Below are 19,907 nucleotides of genomic sequence, written 5' to 3' on the forward strand. Positions count from 1 at the left end.
GGGAAGTCCCAAAAAGGAACAGTTTTCCTTTATTATTTTTTTAATAAAATCAAGTTCCCTCTCTTTTATGACACGTTTTTCATTTAAAAAGCTTCAGCTCCTATTTAATCCCTGAATATTAGACATTTTTAAAGGAACTTTTTAATCCCACTAGCTAAATGTCTTGTAACACCAGGAACGATCTAAATACCACATTGGTATGACAACTGTATAATAGCTACTACCAGGCAATGTCAAAGAATGCTCAAACTACCGCAAAATTGCACTTATCTCACACGCTAGTAAAGTAATGCTCAAAATTCTCCAAGCCAGGCTTCAGCAGTACATGAACCATGAACTTCCAGATGTTCAATCTGGTTTTAGAAAAGGCAGAGGAACCAGAGATCAAATTGCCAACATCCACTGGATCATCAAAAAAGCAAGAGAGTTCCAGAAAAACATCTGCTTCTGCTTTTTGACTATGCCAAAACCTTTGACTGTGTGGATCACAATAAACTGTGGAAAATTCTGAAAGAGATAGGAATACCAGACAACCTGACCTGCCTCTTGAGAAACCTGTATGCAGGTCAGGAAGCAACAGTTAGAACTGGACATGGAACAACAGACTGGCTCCAAATAAGAAAAGGAGTACGTCAAGGCTGTATATTGTCACCCTGTTTATTTAACATATGCAGAGTACATCATGTGAAATGCCGGGCTGGATGAAGCATAAGCTGGAATCAACATTGCCAGGAGAAATATCAATAACCTCAGATATGCAGATGACACCACCCTTATGGCAGAAAGTGAAGAGGAACTAAGAGCCTCTTGATGAAAGTGAAGGAGGAGAGTGAAATAGTTGGCTTAAAGCTTAATATTCAGAAAACTAAGATCATGGCACCTGGTCCCATCATTTCATGGGAAATAGATGGGGAAACAGTGGAAACAGTGGCTGACTTTATTTTTCAGGGCTCCAGAATCACTGCAGATGGTGATTGAAGCCATGAAATTAAAAGACGCTTACTCCTTGGAAGGAAAGTTATGACCAACCTAGACAGCATATTAAAAAGCAGAGACATTATTTTGTCAACAAAAGTCCATCTACTCAAGGCTATGGTTTTTCCAGTGGTCATGAATGGATGTGAGAGTTGGACTATAAAGAAAGCAGAGGGCCGAAGAATTGATGCTTTTGAATTGTGGTGTTGGAGAAGACTCTTGAGAGTCCCTTGAACTGCAAGGATATCCAATCAGTCCATCCTAAAGATCAGTCCTGGGTGTTCATTGGAAGGACTGATGTTAAAGCTGAAACTCCAGTACTTTGGCCACCTGATGTGAAGAGCTGACTCATTTGAAAAGACCCTGATGCTGGGAAAGATTGAGGGCAGGAGGAGAAGGGGATGACAAAGGACGAGATGGTTGGATGGCATCACCAACTCAATGAACATGGGTTTGGGTAGACTCCGGGAGCTGGTGATGGACAGGGAGGCCTGGCATGCTGCAGTTCATGGGGTCGCAAAGAGTCAGACACGACTGAGCGACTGAACTAAACTGAACCAATGGTGGAGTGGGGTCAAGGGAGAGCCATCAAGGGGGAGAGGGGGAAGATCAACTCCTTCTTCCCTCCAATGTTATTACTTCTAACCAAAGAAAAAGAAATCCAAACAAGACAAAGCAAAGACCTAATGCAATAGGACATCTCCAAAGTGGCAATTAAATGCCTGACAAAGAGGATGAGGGGGAAGGTAGTAGATTAGAGGAAAACAGGAAATCAAGAGAAGTTTTTTTGGTCCAACTTCCTTGTTCCTAAGAACCAATTATGATTCAATAAAAAGCAAAAAGAGGGAAGAGATTTTTTTTCCTTAATCTTCTCTCATCTCCACTGAGTAGCAACAAGTAAATAAGCCAATAAACACCAAAGATGAGAGCTCAAAGTGAAACACAGGTTACAGGAAATGGTGGGAGTAGGTGGTGAGACATACATGGCCCCCTAGTACTACAGTCAGTCAGCAGGAATACACCACCCACTGATGGACTCTATATGTTTTATTGAATCTCTATGCTAGATGTTGAGGGACACACAAAGAGAAGGTTTTATCCCTAAGGAGCTTACAGTCAAGGTGAAAGGTAAGCATATAAACAGGATTAATGTAGAACACCAGGACCAAATAAGTGGCAGAGACATAGGAGCCCAGGGTAATCACTGTGGATGGAGCGGTCAGGGGATGCTTTGCAGAGATGATGGGACTTGAGCTGGGTCTCCAAGAATAGGACACATATACGTAGCTAGAGCACAGTAGAGAGAGGCCCTCAGCAGGATTGAGGAAGAAAGAGAAGTGTCATGGAAAAGGCAGAAAAGTGACAAATTTGGGGCAGACATTGAGGTTAGATGGATGACTCTGGCCGTGATCACAGAGTAAGTACCTGAAGACAGGGCTGCCCCAAGCTGTAAAAATCCAAACCAAACAGGAAATTTGGTTTGTCTTGCGGAGGGCTGGAAAGTTTTGATCAGGAAAGTGGTGTGATAACGCTATAACTCTAGAGAAATCCCAACCATTTCGTTCTTTCTTTTCTGATCATTTGCCCCTTATTCAGGCTGAATTTACTCTTCATGCATGTGCTTTTATCTCCAATCCTGCCCTTTGTTTGTGGGGAACATGCATGCTCTGTGCATCAAGGTGCCATTGAGTCTGTTTCGATGGTCTTTGGTACCAATTTCCTGGCTCACCAGAGCAGGAGCTGGATTTATTTTCAAGGCTCAGGAGGCATGAGGAGTATCAGCTTCTAACCCAAGATTTGGCTCCCAGCATCCTGTGAACGGTGCCTATATTCTTTGTTCCACACAAGGTAGTATTGACTAATGTTTGAGTAGTTCACAGAGAATTCAGCCTCTCATTTAAATGGTAACACACAAAACATTTGGTATCCCCCAAATCTGTTTGCTTTCTGACTTAAAAAGTGGTTTTAAATTGCTTTCTTACCTATCCTTATTACCAACAAGTCTTCTAAAATATTATTTCTACTACTATATAGAAAATTACAATGGAAGAATTTAAATAGGATTAAATCCATAGGTTATTTTGTTTGTTTGACTTTTGGCCACACTATGTGGCATGCGGGATCTTAGCTCCTCACAAGGCATTGAACTTGTGCCCCCTGCATTGAAAGAGTGGAGTCTTAATCACTGGACTGCCAGAGAAGTCCCTAAATCCATAGGTTTTAAATACACATGAGAGTGTGAATTCCATCATATTTATTTCCCAGAACCTTGTACAAATAATATTAATAATGAATTAATATGTATTGACTGAACAAATAATAACTAGAGTCAATGGTCAAAATGCATGTCTTGGAGATAAGCAAAGGCAAGCCGATTCATTTTCAAGTATAGTTAATGTCCAACTGTGCTAAGCCTTTCGCTTTTCCTCCTCATACAATTCAGATGGGCAGGTGTTCTGATCCTATGTTGGACATGTGTAATCTGATATACGGAAAAAGTTATTAACTTACCCAAAAACTTAAAACCAGATATTCTGATTCAAAAATGTTTTAGTAACTTACTAAAAGTTTAATAACTTACCCAAGAATTCAAGACCAGATATTCTGATTCAAAATCCAAGATTTTTTCCTCAAATTTTCCCCCAATTTATCTAATTATAGTAAATTGTTGTTGTTGTTCAATCACTAAGTTGTGTCTGACTCTTTGTGACCCCATGGACTGTAGCCCACCATGAAATTTTCCAGGCAAGAGTACTGGAGTGGGTTGTCATTTCCTTCTCCAGGGTATGTTCCTGCCCGACAGAACTCTCCTGCATTGCTGGCAGTTTCTTTACTGCTGAGCCACCAGGGAAGCCCCAATAATAATAAGCCCCAATCCCAGGGGCTTATTATTCTAGCTTCCAGGCTCTTCCTCAGAAGACTCTGACTCAGTAGTTGGTGAAGGTCAGGAATCTATACAGTTAACATATGGCTCTTTTAATTCTGAGAGACATTTCAGGGATCTCTAGTCCTGGCTGCCCATTAGAATCACTGTGGAAGTGTTTAAAACTCCAGATGCCTTGGCCCCACCTCAATGAAGCAATTTGTTTATCAATGGTAAATAAGAAAGAAATCCCAGGGTATCAGTATTTTTTAACTCTTCAGATTATTCCAGTGGGCATCCAAAGCTGAGAACCACTGGGCTCAGCTCTACTGTGCTGACAATAATATTTAATGGGTTTACCCAGCCTCCTCTAAGCACTTCTCCACCCCTTGCCTTTCTTCCCATACAATGTGGGCCAGGAAACAAAGCAGAAATATTTCCATGAAGACAGGAACAGAAAGGAAGGAGATCAAGAGATCATTTGTGACAAGTGATTAGGGAAAAGAAAATGAGAACTGTTGAAGGTGGTCGGGGGAAGTGAGGGGTGAAGGGAAACGTTTGAGACTCATCATGGAAACAATTTAGTAACTCTAAGCAAAAGTTAAATAAAGCTGGCACTCATGTGAGCATATTGCTCTCAAATAAAGATCATGCTCTTTTCTATGGGAGTCAGAGCAAGTTTTACATTCTCATATATTTATCCTTCCTCATGACAAGGCTTGAGGATCAGAAATTCTGTATCTTTATTGTTCTTATTTTGCAAGTGGGAGTCCTGAGACATGCTTGGCGAATGAAGTCCCCGACTGGTTCCCAGGCTTTGTTGCTACCTCTGCTGCATGGTGTGCATTTTTTCTCTGCCTGTGCAATACTCACGGCATAGACAATTACAACCCAATATTTGGGAAAACAGGAATATTGACTACCTTTATGCAGTCTTCCCTCCCCGGACTTCACTCAGTAGAGGATCCAAAATAATTGGAGCAAATTAATCGGACAGAAACTTATATTCTACTTTGATAATCAGAAATAACTTCTGTGACGTGGCATCTGCCTATTGGATCTGTTTCCAAAGGGAGGAAAGCAAAGGAGAATTTTGAAATGCAGAAATTGTAAGCAGCTATATACTTCTGGCGGGAGAAAATGATGTTCTTAAACTTCTGATTGTGATCTAGCAAGTGCTGCATTCTTTTGTCTCAAAAAAGAAAAACCAGTGTTCCCCCTCCTGCCTTCCTGGCCTGGGCAGCCCTTCACCCTCTCTTAATGAAACGGAACAGTTGATGCCTCTAACTCCTCTTTCATTTAATCTCATTAATGCAGTCTGTTGGGATTCTCGTTGTGGGGTAACATAGGGACAGTCGTTAGACCTCTAGTGAAAAGTGCAATATTTTCCTGTTAGACTTTTAACTGCAACATCAAAATGTGTGAGAACGAGCTCAAAACCAAAGCTGACGCCACTGGTGAGTTTTGCATTTTCTTCTTTCTTCTGATGCTTAGCTGTACGAACTATCCTTCAGCCAAAACAGTAAGCATGTATAAGCTCTCGGCAAAATAAAGTGATGGCTAAGTGTGGGAACAGTGAAATATTTTGACTTGAGCATGCATATGATAAACAAGTGACTCAAGCTTTATTTTACACTGGAGAACATCTTTGTATATAAATATTATCATATCCTAGAGCAAATAACCAAATGCATAAGTTTTGAGATTGAATTCGTGTGGCCCATTACACTAACATGAGGTTAACAGTGTGAACATCCATGTCAGAATTTTGTCCCTTTGCCATTCGTGTTGTTAAGTTCATTTTACTTTTCTAATTAAAAAAAAAAATCAGTTTATCAATATATAATAGCAGGCACTTTCTCAGATGTAAGAAATCTGTTTTCAAAACAATTCTATTTGGTTGAATGATTATTAGCAGTCAGGTGAATTATGTTTGAGTTTTTCTTCTAAGTTTTTCATAAGTTAATACATAGTTCCCTAAGCACATATCATCTCATAACATAGATTATGTGCATTTATTTTAAAAATATTTCAGGGCAATATGATGCATAATTTGTTGCCATTTTTTTTTGCTAGTACTAGAACTACAGTTGGAAATATAAAAATGTAAGTTGATATAATCATTTGTTTCAAATAATATAACCTAACAACTGTTCCAAAAAAGTTACTAAGCAAATTAAAACTCCTAAAATATTATATTAACTCAGAAGTACATTTTTTCAAAATACTAGAGCTTTTTAGTGCCTGTATTTTTAGAAAAGAATAGATATTGTTTCAAGGCAGTTATTCACTGATGTCAAAATATATATTTAAGGACTTTATTCATGACATAAGCCATTACAAGCAGATTGTAGTTCTGACATCATTGGAGTCTTTAGACAAATATTTATCCTTCCTACTGACAGATTTACTCAGGATATTGTTGCTATTGTTGTTTAGAAATTAATAACACTGGACATATTAACATCTATGTACTTAATCCTCTTTGGGTCTGAATTACAATTAGAAGAAGCTAACAGGTAAACATAAGTGTCCCTTTCTCCCTTGATTTGGTGTTTTAAAACAACATGAACTTGTCCTCTATTGTAAAATTACATCAAACACAGAATTTAATTTTTGGAGCTTATATGTGTATGGGTACTTACACACACACACATATACACACACACTTCATTTTTTAAATGAACTATATGAAAAAAATGTGCCTTACATTTTGCAAAGAGAACCAGGTATTTTAATTTTGTTAAATTTTAGTGGAATTAAAAGGAATATTCCAGATTAAACCTGCAGGGTGTTTTGGTTTTTTTCCAGTTACTACAGTAGAAAATTTTGGTGCTGTGCTTAGCAACCGGTTTTCACCAGTCTTTTTCCTCTATTATTTCCCCCCAAAATACATATTTCTGCCTTGAATAATTCAAGCCTCTAAAGAAAAACCACTTTTTCCTACCAATTTAGACCACCTGGTAGCATCAAAATGCCTTTGGTAGAAATTCATGTATAAGAAATACAGCTAACAAATGGAGCAACCATAAACATCTCCATGAAAATGCTGTTAGAAGCTATCAAGCAATGATTATGAATTTGCTGCTTGTAGAAAAACAGTTCAAAAGAAACTTGTGAAAATGGAATGTGAAAATCACCGTGTCTGTTCTTAGTACTTGGTCATCGTTGTTCATGGAACTCCTTCACCAGCTTACGTAAACACTGAATAAAGCTGTTAGGGATTACGTGCAGCATGCTGGATCTGATGAGCTCAAAAATAAGATAGCTTGGGTCCTATAATATTTAGGATTATGCTGGTAATCTCTTTAGGGAAAGTGTGTGGTATCAGCAGAAATGCACTTCAGTCTTCGAGGGAATGGGTACTAATAATGCTACATTTGTTGGGTAGCTAAACCTTTGCCTACCTTGATGTAGGGGCTTTGTGACATTTATAATAGGATGAAATCATAAGGAAGAGCTTCTGGAGTAACATCTTAAATTATCATTTTACCTCTAAAATAATTCCTGGTGCTACATGCAAATGAGAATACATTCCTTTACATTCTAAGTGTCTCCCTTTTTGAAACAGGCTGCCTATGTAAAGATGAACTAAACCCAAAGATTTCTTTCTCCAAAAACCTCCAAACTTGTTCTCATCTCTAGAAATAAAAATTAAGGTTGTCTTTTCAATTCTATAATGTTTTTTAAGATTCAATTCAGAAACAATACAGGCTTAATTGCAAGTTTGCTAGGACATAAATGATGTTTATGTAATCTCAATGCAGAAACTTATAATGTATTTTACTTTTGTAGCACTATGTTAAAAACAAAATCAAATCTCTTGAAGTTAATCCAAAAAATGAGTTCCTAAAATCTTAGCTCTTATAGGATTAATGATCATTGATGTCCAAGTGTCCTCCCTTAAGTGAAAGATCCCTCATGACATGTTGGACTGCCTATTCATACAAATTTTCCCCTACATCAATCCTGTGATGACAAAGGAAGTCTTTGGGGCTACTGATAGTAATTGTTCTTCATCCATTTCATCCTCTTCTCCTCCACACCAACACACACAAAACTGGTATAAATATCTCATTTACACCATGGTCTAAACTTTATGTAATTATTTGCTGTATCTATGGCTAAAGGTATGTTTGAAAAACACATTGTGTGTGTGTGTTTAGTTGCTCGGGTGTGCCTGAATCTTTGTGACCCTATGGATTGTAGCCCACCAGACTCCTCTGTTCACAGGATTTCTCAAGCAAGAATACTGGAATGGGTTGCCATTTCTTCCTCCAGAGGATCTTCCCGATCCAAAGATCAAGCTCTCTAGTCTCCTGCATTGCAGGCAAATTCTTTACCCACTGAGCCATCTAAAAAAAACAGAAGTGTTTGTAAATATGAAAGAGGGATAAATTATACTACTGTTCAGTTTTTGACTATCCAAGCAACTTGTAGGACATTGTGTGCCAATTAAATCAAGCTTTTATTACATTAGTAAGGAGAATGTTACTATGATGCCAACATTCTGCTCTTACGTGGACATCGTCCTCATGTAGGACAATAATCCCCAGGTATCTCATGAGAGACAAGATGAGATGCCACATTTATTTCGAAGTTTTCTCTTTTCAAGAACAAAGGCATTGAATTGGATTTTGGTCACTGTATTTTAGACTTTGTCTTCATCTTTTCCTCTGTAGTCCTGCCTTGTCTTTTTTTTTTTAAACACTTTAAGGGATTTAGTCTTTACCATTATGCAGAAAGAAACATGTTTTTCTTATTTTTGAATTCTCTGAAAAAGTTCTGAGAACTTCAGGAATAGTCTTCAGTGTTTCTATCAATGGAAAGAGTGAGAAACTAATATCATGTTCTTTCCACCCCACTGTGTACTTTCAGTTGCTTGGGGTTTTTTGGGTGTGTGTGAGTGTCTGTATATGTGTGTGTGTGTATTTAATTAGTGTTGTTTTTTCAAAATTTGAATCCCTTACCTTCAAATATATATGTGTATTTTTTTAATTTTTACTTATTGATTTTATTTTTGGCTGTGTCATACAGCATGTGGGATTTTAGTTCCCCGACTAGGGGTCGATCCTGCATCCCCTACATGGGAAGTTCAGAGTCTTAACCACTGGACTGACAGGAAAATCCTACCTTCAGATATATAATTTAGTGGCTTTATTTTTATATTTCTCTAATATATATCCCTTTTAATTGGCCTTTTCAAATATTCTTGAAAAGAACATGGTATAGGAACCACATCTTAGAGCATACTGAACAGTAAAACTGGGTTGAATCACAAGGAACTGGCAGTGTTGCCTGTCTCCTTGCACAAAAGGGTGGCAAATTTATATGACTCAACCTGACATATGTGCCTACAGACAAAAGCATAATTATTTGATAATCCTAAAAGAATTCTGCTACTATTTATTTTTCATTTAACTCCATTAACTACCCTGCTCTCTCTCTAAGACCTGGCTCAAAAGCCACCTCATCCGCCAAGTCTTGCCAGTTTTCTCTGGTTGAAACCAATGTATTTTTTCTTCCAGGTTTATTTAAGCATTCTTCTGTCTGCCCTGTGTTAAGGTCATGTAGACCTGTGTGTGGCTGTACAATCATTGTACTCACTTTGAAGATAGAAAGTTGGTTTGCATATATCTGTGACCTAAAACAAATGTTTGCTGAATTGCCTTTGCTGGGCTGTCTCAGACAATTGTCACCACCTCCATTAAAAGAAGCACTTTTCAGTAATTCAATTATTTTTAATATTTACTAGAATTTTTAGTGCAGTTTTAGATTTACAGAATAATTGAGCGGAAGTCTACCCACCCTCTCATATACAATTTCCTCCATTATTAATAGCTTGCATTAGTGTGATATAATAAAGAACCAATTAATTAGTCAACCAATACTGACTTGTTATTAACTATGTCCGTAGTGTAGATTAACGTCCATTCTTAGTGTTGTACTGTTCTGTGGGTTTCTATGAGTTTCAACAGATGCATAGACATGTATCCATCATTATAGTATCCCATAGAACAGTTTCACCACCCTAACAATTCTCTGTGTTTCACCTATTTATCTTCCAAAGCTGGGATAACTGCTGTTATTTTTGTTTGTTTGTTTTTTACTGTCTCTAGAGTTCTGCCTTTTCCAGGCTGTTATATAGTAAGTAGCCTATTCAGACTTTCTTTCGCTGAGCAATATGCATATAAGGTTTCTCCTTATCTTTTCATGGCTTGATAGCCCATTTCTTTTTAACCACTGAATAATAGCTCATTGTCTGGATGTACCATAGTGGGTTTATCCACTCACTTATTGAAGGATATCTTGTTTGTTTCCAGTTTGGGGTAATTATGAATAAAGTTGCCATAAACATCCATTTGCAGGTTTTTATGTAGACATAAGTTTTCAACTCACTTGTAAATACCTAACAGAGGAATTGCCGAGTCATATGGTAACATCATGTGGCTGTGTAAGAAACTGCCAACCTGTCTTCCAAAGTGGCTGTACCATTTTGCTTTCCCATCAGCAACAAGTTCCCTTTATTCTGCATCCTTACCGGCATTTGGTATTGTCTCTTTTTTTTTTTTAGATTTCAGTCATTCTAACAACTGTGTAGTGGCATCTCACTGTTAATATTAACTAATTAATATTAAAATATTAATTTGTAATTCCCTAATAATATATGATGGGCTTCCCTGGTGGCTCAGATGGTAAAGAATCTGCCTGAGACCCAGGTTCAATCCCTGGGTCAGGAAGATCCCCAGGAGTAGGAAAGTGAAAACCCACCCCAGTCTTCTTGCCTGGAGAATTTCATAGATAGAGAAGCCTAGCAGGCTAGAGTCCATGAGGTTGTAAAAAGTAGGACACAGCTGAGTGACTAATACACAACATATAATATTGAGCATCTTTCTTTGGTGAGATGTCGGTTTTGACCTTTTGCCCAGTTTTTGAGGTTTAAGAGCTCTTTGAATATTTTGCGTACGAGTCTTTTATCACATACGTATTTTACAGTATTTTGTCTCAGTCTGTGACTTCTCTTCATTCTCTGAATGCAATTAGATTTTTAACATAGAAAAGTTATATTTTTTCATCTTCTGAATGGAGAATTTTTTGAATTTTTCTCCAGGGAGTGAACTCTGCCTGGTCACTCTGAATCATCCATGTGACCTGGTGTGTGGAATTTCTCCGTCTTGCCAGCCATCAGTGAAGCTGGTTCTACATAAACCTGAACTTGCTATTGAAGTTTTCAGTTAAACAAAAACTAGAGAAAAGGGCTCAGAAAAAATTAAGGAACTGAAGAGAGACAAGTTTTTTCACTGAAGCAAAATGCTGTTTTCTTCTTTTTATAAATGGAGAACAGCTATCAAAACAGATAACATGCCCTTTTTGTCTTATATAAAGTTCTCTTCACAGAGAATTGGAGCTTAGGAGACAGACACCCTGAGAGTTAAATTGTAGAATATCTTTCCTTTCTCTCTTTCAGAATTTCTCAAAGTGTGCTGTGCATATGCATCACAGTAATTCTTTAACAGTGCAGATTCTGATTACATTGGTCTAGAGTAGGACCTAAGTGCCCGCATTTCTATCAAGCACTCAGGCAACGCCACTTCGCTGTTCGTCAGGGACCGCACTCTGAGTAGCAGGTCTCAAGACAGCGTTATGATAGAGGAGAGGAATGTGATGAGTATCCATCATGACTGTTGAATTCTGTGTTAACTAATCTGCCTCCATGAGATGGGGCAGCTTTTCAAATGTTTTATTCCCAGAATTACCATGGGTAGCTAAAATGAGTTCGTTTCTGTTTCAAATGTCACTTGACCGTCTTACCTTTCACAAAAGAAGCAAACTTGGTGTGATTCAATTTTTAAAACAGAAAAACTGTTGTTTCATCTTCTCAGGCGAGACATTTTTGAACTGAGTATTGGGAGAGTAAAACTAGCAGCCAGAGCAACTAAGAGCAAGTCCACAGTAGAGGGAGAACACACCACCACGCAGTGTTACAACACGCAAAAGATGCAGGCACAGCCGACAGTCGTTAAATCTGCAAAAGAACCTGAGAAATGAACACTGGGTATGCATTACAGTAATGCGGGATGTTTCTGGGAATACACATACACTGGCTTTTCTTTCTTCTGCCTTGTCAATTAATGACCAGTGTTTTTTGTAACTAATCCTTCAATTGTCCTACTGCCTTTTGAACAAAAGAGAAATGCCTAAAAGACAATAGCAGAATCTGCTTTCCCAGAATCCTGTGTAGTTTTTAATTTCCCATAATGTCAGGGAAATTAAAAATTCTATCAGTTCTCATAGTACCTACAACTGTAGTTACCTGGACATCATAGAACATTTGTTCTCAAACTTGAATGCTGTTCTGGAAGCTCGTTACAGAGCAAATTCTGTTGCAATTGGCCCGGGCAAGTCTTGATAGTCTGCATTTCTAACATGCTCCAGGTCCTTCCACTGGTCTACAGACCCCACTGTGAGTGGGCATGGGACACTTTAGCTGTATATTTACAGCTGGACACAATTAGCTGCTTTCAATCTGAATGATGTCAGGTCCTACACACACATTAGCTCATTATACTTAAAACTTTGACAGGACAAGATGTACTTAATGGAAATTAATTGAAACCACTATGACTTATAAAAGTGATTTGCTTTGCTTCCAAGGCGATATTTAACTTTTTATCAATAACGCTACTAATAATAATACTAATTTCTTTCTTCGTTCTTTGATGGTCTCGTTCTCTCTTGTTTCACTCTCCTGGGGAGTCTGAGGGCAAGTAGCTCTTCAAGGATAAGTGCTCAAATGCAAAAGATAAATCAACTTCCTTCATGATAATCCTATAAATTATGCCTTTGAAAAAAATCACTTTTTGCCATTATCATATGATAGTAAGGTTTTTGTAACTCTAGCTTCAGTGATATACAGTTTAGAGAAATACAGTGATATAAAAGTAAATGTCATCTTTAGATCATTCAAAAGCTGTCTGTCAACTGAATGGAACTGAGGGCTCACAGAGACCACCACGCAGAATATACAGAGAAGAGCTTGAGAAGAAAGAGGAACCCCGATGCTGATAGATGTGAGGGCATTCCAGTAGGAACTAAAGTACACTGAATTTCACTCACTATATTTGGTATTTTAGCAGGATGCTGGGATTAAGATGCTGTGTGCCCTGATGAGATAAATGAGAACACAAACCTGATCTACTATCAGGAATCTCTTCAAATCATCACATAGCATGATGCAAAGACAAAAGCTCAAAGGCTTTTACTCTTTTCCTGAGGGTGTCATTTGTCTACACTTTCATCCCACCCCAATCTTCAGGCTGTTTTCTGATAAATCAAAGTTACAGTGGAACCAGATTTCAGGAATACCAGCTTCATCTTTGGGGATTGTTGCTATCTGATAGCAGAAAGTTTTGTACCTATAAGAGGTAAATACTTAATCTGCCAGTGAGAGAGAAGAAGAGTACAAACAGGGATTTTAATTCAGATTGGCCACATATGATAGATGAGATATAATTTGAGTAGGAGATACAACTTGGGCTACTGAGACCATCTGCAAAAAGATTTTTAACCAAAATGGTCATCTTTATTGGAAATTTTTACATATGCAAATTGGGCTTCACTCAGGCATTAAGAGTTCTTCCTGCACTGTCCAATTTTAACATAACTGTAAAATTCTGGGAACCAGGATCTGACAGGCAAACCTAGTGTCCAGGACTGCAAGTTATCATAGCCTGGGTAGATGATTCTTATTTCCCTTAAGAAAACAAAAGATGCTGCAAGTATAGCCCCCAAATGAAAGCCAGAAAATACAGAGAGAATTACGGGTCACTCCTTAGTATTCTCAGATTCTGGCCTTATCCCAAGATTTTACTTCCTTTGCCGATGGTTTATGTGCTACAAAGAATACCTTGTTAATAATTTGATTCATTTAATTCTCAGTGGGAGTCTTTTATCATATCAGAATCACCTGGGGGCCTTTTTCAAAATACATACCCACTCCAATCTTGAGAGATTTTTATTTCTTCTCCTCATCCCAAATACAGAAAATCAGTATTACTTAAAGCCTCTTTCATAAAAGGGCATGTTAAATCTGTTGGTTGTATTGAAAGAAAAAAATTAGGACTAACTGCTTTAAAGAGTAAGAAAAATTCTCTTTCAGGGTCCATAGAAAATATTTAAAAAGAAGTATGACCTGGAGTCTGTCCTCAATGGATTTTAAATGCCCAGAATATAAAAATGGCTGGGTTGAGGTATAAGAGTTGGCATGGTAGAAAGGAATACCACAGGAGTACACACGGTAAAAAATGTTGCCTCCAAACAGAGAGTACCTAAAAGGCCCATTAGCACTATGATTCCTGATGGATGCTTTTAACAGTTAAGGTATTTTGATGTATTAAAGTGATTCATTTTTCTAGTTAATTCATTAGCCTGGATTGGTTTATTTAACCTTAATACCTGGTATTACAGCAGGGGCTTCTGAAGGAGAAGAACTAAAGATATGTACATTTTGAGAAGCAGGAAGAATGAAAAGCATGGTGACTTTGAGTGATGTTGCGGTAAGGCTCCCTAGGAAGGACCCTCAGGAGTATGCCAGGGTGAGAACTGCCATCTTCAAAAAGGGAGACAAATCTGGATTACTACTCGATTGTTGAATAGGGTTTGCCTGCCAACTCAGGGGATATTAAGTTAGTTGCACATCATAAATTATTCTAATATGAAGTAAAACATAAAATTATATAACATCTCCCCTGGCATTCTTTTGCACTATAAGAATATCATTTCCAAAGAAAAGATATAGGATCACTTTTATAAAGAAAAAAGTTTAATTGGTAAATAAAAATTAACTCTAATCTCCGCAAAGCTTTACCATAGAAAAATGTAAGTGAAAGGACAATATAAGAAATTGAAAACCTGATAAATGTGCATGTCTCAAGCCATCTCTCAGGGCATTTCAACCCCTCTAAATTTGTCTCTCAGAAGCTGCTGTTGAATTAATCCACAAATCCAGCAAACGTATGGAAGTGAACTTCCTCCTCAGTCTCTATTACCATCATTGTCACAGCTGGTGAGGTCCAGGCCACCAAATCCTCCCTAGATATCCACTTTGAAACCATGATAAATAGTTTGTCATTAGATCTGCAGCCACTGCAAGAGAGTCACACAGGAAATGATGGCAAGTATAGCAGCAAGATGCTTAGAAATGGCAAACACTGAAGCGATGATCTGATGTGTTGTCCTAGTGTCTGAAATACCCTGCCATGGAGCTGTGCTTTATAAAACACATAGTGTGAACTATGAAGCTGTAGCTCCAAAGCAGTGCATTTTAAACGAGAGAAAAGGAGAAGGATTCATGCTTTAAATTATTGAAATTCACCTTCACCTATAAAAACCTCAGACGATCTATTCTACCATAGTAGATAAAAATGGTCGTAGGTTTTCCAAACTGGTAACTCCCTTCCCACATACAGCTTTACACAAATACACTTTTCAGGGACTTCTTTCTCTTTAAAAATACCGTTGAAATGTTTATGGTTCTTCAGGATTACATGTTGAGCTAGAATTATAAATATGTATAAATATGCAGATGCTCTATCGAATCATTCCTTATCCCATTTGTATTTCCGAAGTTGTGTAAGATAACCTTTGTGGCTTTCCAAAACATCTTCTCTCACCCCAGGGGGCAAATTACCTCTATTTTCATTTCCTTTAGAGTTAGATCATTTTATAATTAAGAACTTATTGAAGCAGATTCTCCCCACGTGTAAGTTACTCCCTGGGGAGTAATTTATGCAAAGAGTGCCTCTGACTTAATATCATATAAGCCTAACAACTGTACAATGGATACCTGGCATTTTTAGTCAGTTTTTCAATCACTGAAAAAAATCCGCAGTTGGAAATGTTACTCAAAAAAAAAAAAAAAAAAAGTACAAATAACTTATAGTGTCATCATTTGGGCTTTTTAATGGTAAGATTTTTAATAAAGGAATGTGTCTTATATTTTTTGTTCAAAAGCATCAGAAATACCAGCTAAGGATGATGTTTTTGATTGTGATGAAGACTGACATTTTGTAGCTCTTTATTATTTACAAGGTGAAAATAACTCATTTAATCCTCACAAATCTATGAAGTTTGTCAGCTAAACTTTTCTAAACCAAAAAACGAGATCAGAGTTGTTTTTTTTTTTTTCCCTTGGTCCAATCATTAACAGATTAGGGACTGGAATCCAGGGGAACAGAACAGAACAGAATGATATAAAATCTCACATTTTTTTCATGTCACAAAATTTTGAAAACAAATACTAGTTCATATATAAGAAGAGAAGGAAATAGAAATACTTAGTCTAGTAAGTTTTTTTTCTTTGCATTTGTCTCCTCTTCTGATATTTTTATTTTTATCTCTTTAACTGCTATATTTGAATAATATAGGAATTCAAAATTGTGTTTGTATTTTATTTTTGTGGGAGGCAGTGAAAGGGTTACTGAATGAACTATCAGGACAAGCAGCTAATTTCCATGTTTTTTTCCCAAGTCACCTTAAGAGCATCATTAATGACCTAAATCCTCAGTATTCTCATCTGAAAAATAGAGACATAACACTGAATTTTTTGCTTATAAAGATGATTTGAACTTATTCTGAAATATTTAATTTTAAAAATTTACTGTACTTCCCTAAAGCTAAGCATTTTTTAATACTTAAAGCTACATTATTTTTTAAAGTAGAATGGTAAAAAAAAAGAGGGTTATGTCATTGCATATTTGTTTTGCATATTCAAGGGTGAGAAACTGCATGAAAGCATCCAAGTGGCAGATTGATGTATAAAGCATTTTGAAGCATACTTTGCATAATTATTTTAAATTGGGAGTGGGAATAGCAGATCTTCCTAGTGTGTATAATTTTAACAACACTGAGAATACTATCAGAGACATGGGAACTACTACATTCTAAATAAAGTTTATATCATGGATTCATCCATAACCTCAAAGATGATGACTTAAAATCATCTTTCTAAGAGGTTCTATACGTGTTCTGTAAGACATGACACTAAATTGCACACGTGCAAAATGTAAATCCTATGCCCTACCATATTCCACAAAGGAATTGCCCTACCAACCACCCATTTATGTCAAGTCTTCTATTTAATCCTACACTGAAGGCTAGGAAGCTATAAGTCACCTTTGATTCTTCATCAGTTTCCACCTCTTTCATTTATCTTCTCACTTCTTCCATTGGTCTATCTTTCTATTTGCTGCTGCTTCTGCATTTATCCTGCTAGTAAGGTAATTCATGCTTTCAGCTCCTGACACCCAGGTTGGGAATTTTAATTGTCTTCCATTTGTTTCTGGTCAGCCTGCCAAACTTACCCTTCTAAAGTAACCAAACCACCACTTTTGCCATTTCTTCATTCATGTCTTTGATTCCTTATAGCCAGTGATGTCAGGTGAAAATTCTTCTGCCTGATCCCCAGGAACTTCATAATCTGATATCACTCCCTCTATCCAATTTTATGATCCAAGTTTCCATTAAAGCCAAGTTGCTTGTCTCAGTGATCATAAGCCACAATCATTCGGGGCCATCTCAGTTCCATCCTGCTTGCAGAAATACCTTTTGCCTCACACTTCCTACACAGTTTTCAAAATCAAAATATCTTTATCTCCAGTGAAATTGTTTCAGTCCTATTGAAGTGATAGTACCCACATGCTTTGGGCTTCCCAGGTGGCGCTAGTGGTAAAGAACCTGCCTGCCAGTGCAGGAGACTGAGAGACTCTGGTTTGATCACTGAGTCAGGAAGATCCCCTGCAGGAGGGCATGGCAGTATTCTTGTATTCTTGCTCCAGTATTCTTGCCTGGAGAATCCCATGGACAAAGGAGCCTGGTGGTCACAAAGAGATGGAGACAACTGAAGTGACTTAGCATGTACCCATATGCTTTATCATTTTTTCCTTGATATCTCCATGTATTAATTTTGGTTTATTGATTAGATAATTGGTGTCATTAGTATATCTTATGTCAACAGCCTTTATTATTTTAGTGGATATATAGATACTCAATAAATATTGGACAGATTCTTCGTTGGTATTTTCACAAGTAAACCTCCAGCCATTTAGTGTATGAAATCACCTCTACCCCTTCCAGTTTTGCTTTATTTGCTCATTTAAAATATCATTGAAAAAGGTAATGTGATCATTCTCAGTGACTTAAAGTTTGAAATACAAAAAGAAAACCAAAACCACAGGTTCAAGAGATTTTTAAGTCACACTACATGAAGTTTGAAAAGGAAAAAACAATGAAACCAAAAGTTTAGAAAACTTCTAGTCCCCGGTTACATTTTCTAAGTTAAGGAAAACAAAACAAACAATGTAAATCGATGCCCTTTATTTAGAAAGGGATTCCCAGGTGCCTCAGTGATAGAGAATCCCTCTGCCAAATATAGGAGACGCAGTAGACACAGGTTAGATCCATGAGTCGGGAAGATCCCCTGGAGGAGGAAATAGCAACCCACGTAAGTATTCTTACCTGGAAAATCCCATGGGCAGAGGAGCCTGGCAGGCTACAGTCTATGAGGTCACAGACTCAGACATGACTGGGGGACTGACAACCACCAGGTTACTTAGAAGAAGCTTAGGGAAGCCATTCAGGTAGAATAGATGACCCTACAGCCCGCCCACCCCGAACACTGAGTCTTCAACACTGAGTCATGGGAGAAGTGAGGAGGGAGATGGGAGGGTGAAAGGAAGACAACTCTGTAAGCTCAAAACTGTCTGTTTTCCCCTTTCAGCACAAATTGAAGTGATACCATGCAAAATTTGTGGCGATAAGTCCTCTGGGATCCACTACGGAGTCATCACGTGTGAAGGCTGCAAGGTACGGGCACTAACAAGGCACAGCTGACAGTGTCTGTGCTGGCCTCAGGCGTCTGTGTGCTTCACGATGCAAGAGGTGACAGCTCTTGAAAGGCCTGCTAAAGGATTCTTATCCTGCTGCTGACACTCAGGAATTCTTGCTTGGTGGTGGGTGGGTTGATTTTCTGTTATTTGGCCTTTCACCTTTTTGTCATTGTCTAACTCATCAGGAGCTGCTTAGAAACGGATTGCTATTTAAAAGCCTCAGTTATTCACATGTACCAAAATATAAATACTGATGTGCTGTATTAACATCTTGTGTCCAGTAAACTCCAGCACATTTATATCAACATTAAAATTTAAAATAAAGATTATAAGTTAATGGGCCTGTATTTATTTATCTGCTTGAGAAAGCAGTCAAAGTAACATTTGCAATATGCTTGTGACTATCCTTTATTCTCATATTTCAGGAAAAAAAAAAAAAACTAGAAGTATGAAATCTTAAAAGTGGAGCAGATAACCTCTTGTCAGTTAAAAATAATCTGCCTCAATTTCATCAAAGAGGTCCTGAGTTATTAACAAGATTCTGTCATATGGCCAATATCACTGATCTAGTTCATGAGAGAACATGAACAAACTTTTTCTTTTTCATTCTCAGTCCAGTGTTCCCCTCCATGACAAATCCAACTAATTCTTCCAATTCCTATAAGCAAGGTGATTTTTAAAATCTTAAAACTGGAGGAATAGCAGTTAATATAGACTAATCCGAAATAAGAGAAATTTGAAATTTAAGAGTAAATGTTTAAATTCAATCCTTAGAAGGTAGGAAAGATGAGAGACTAAATATCAAGGGGAAATGAAAACAGTTCTACAACTAATTTAAAAGGGCACTGTGTAACCAGAACAAATGAAATGAAGCTATAGTCCAGGAAGGGAAATTGATAGACTGGCAAAGTTATTGGCAAAAGCAATTATATTTTCAATCAAAGATGCAAGCTGAATGAATCATTAATTTAAGGTCAGTAGAATGAAGGAGATGTGGCACAATCACAGATTCTAAGAACCACCCTTAATCTTATAAGACGTTCAGATATAAATGAAACAAAATGTACTGAAACTCAGATAGTCATGCTATGTGAAAAATTGGCAGTATCTTCATAACAGTCTGGAAGAAGTATAATTTCTGGAATTGAAACTGGGAGGAAAGGGGAAAAAAGGAATAAATGAAA

General features: G+C 37.5%; 1 protein-coding gene across 1 annotated transcript in view; it reads left to right on the forward strand.

Moving 5' to 3' along the window:
• The window catches only part of RORB (RAR-related orphan receptor B), a 206,834-nt gene that overhangs the window by 138,227 nt on the left and 48,700 nt on the right, over positions 1-19,907 (forward strand). Inside the window, exon 2 of the mRNA XM_010844888.1 lies at positions 18,615-18,700. Within this exon, the coding sequence (XP_010843190.1) occupies positions 18,615-18,700 (86 nt within the window). The remainder of the gene's footprint in view (positions 1-18,614; positions 18,701-19,907) is intronic.

The sequence above is a fragment of the Bison bison genome, unplaced genomic scaffold (assembly GCF_000754665.1).
Source record: "Bison bison bison isolate TAMUID 2011002044 unplaced genomic scaffold, Bison_UMD1.0 scf7180017864212, whole genome shotgun sequence".
Lineage (NCBI taxonomy): Eukaryota > Metazoa > Chordata > Mammalia > Artiodactyla > Bovidae > Bison > Bison bison.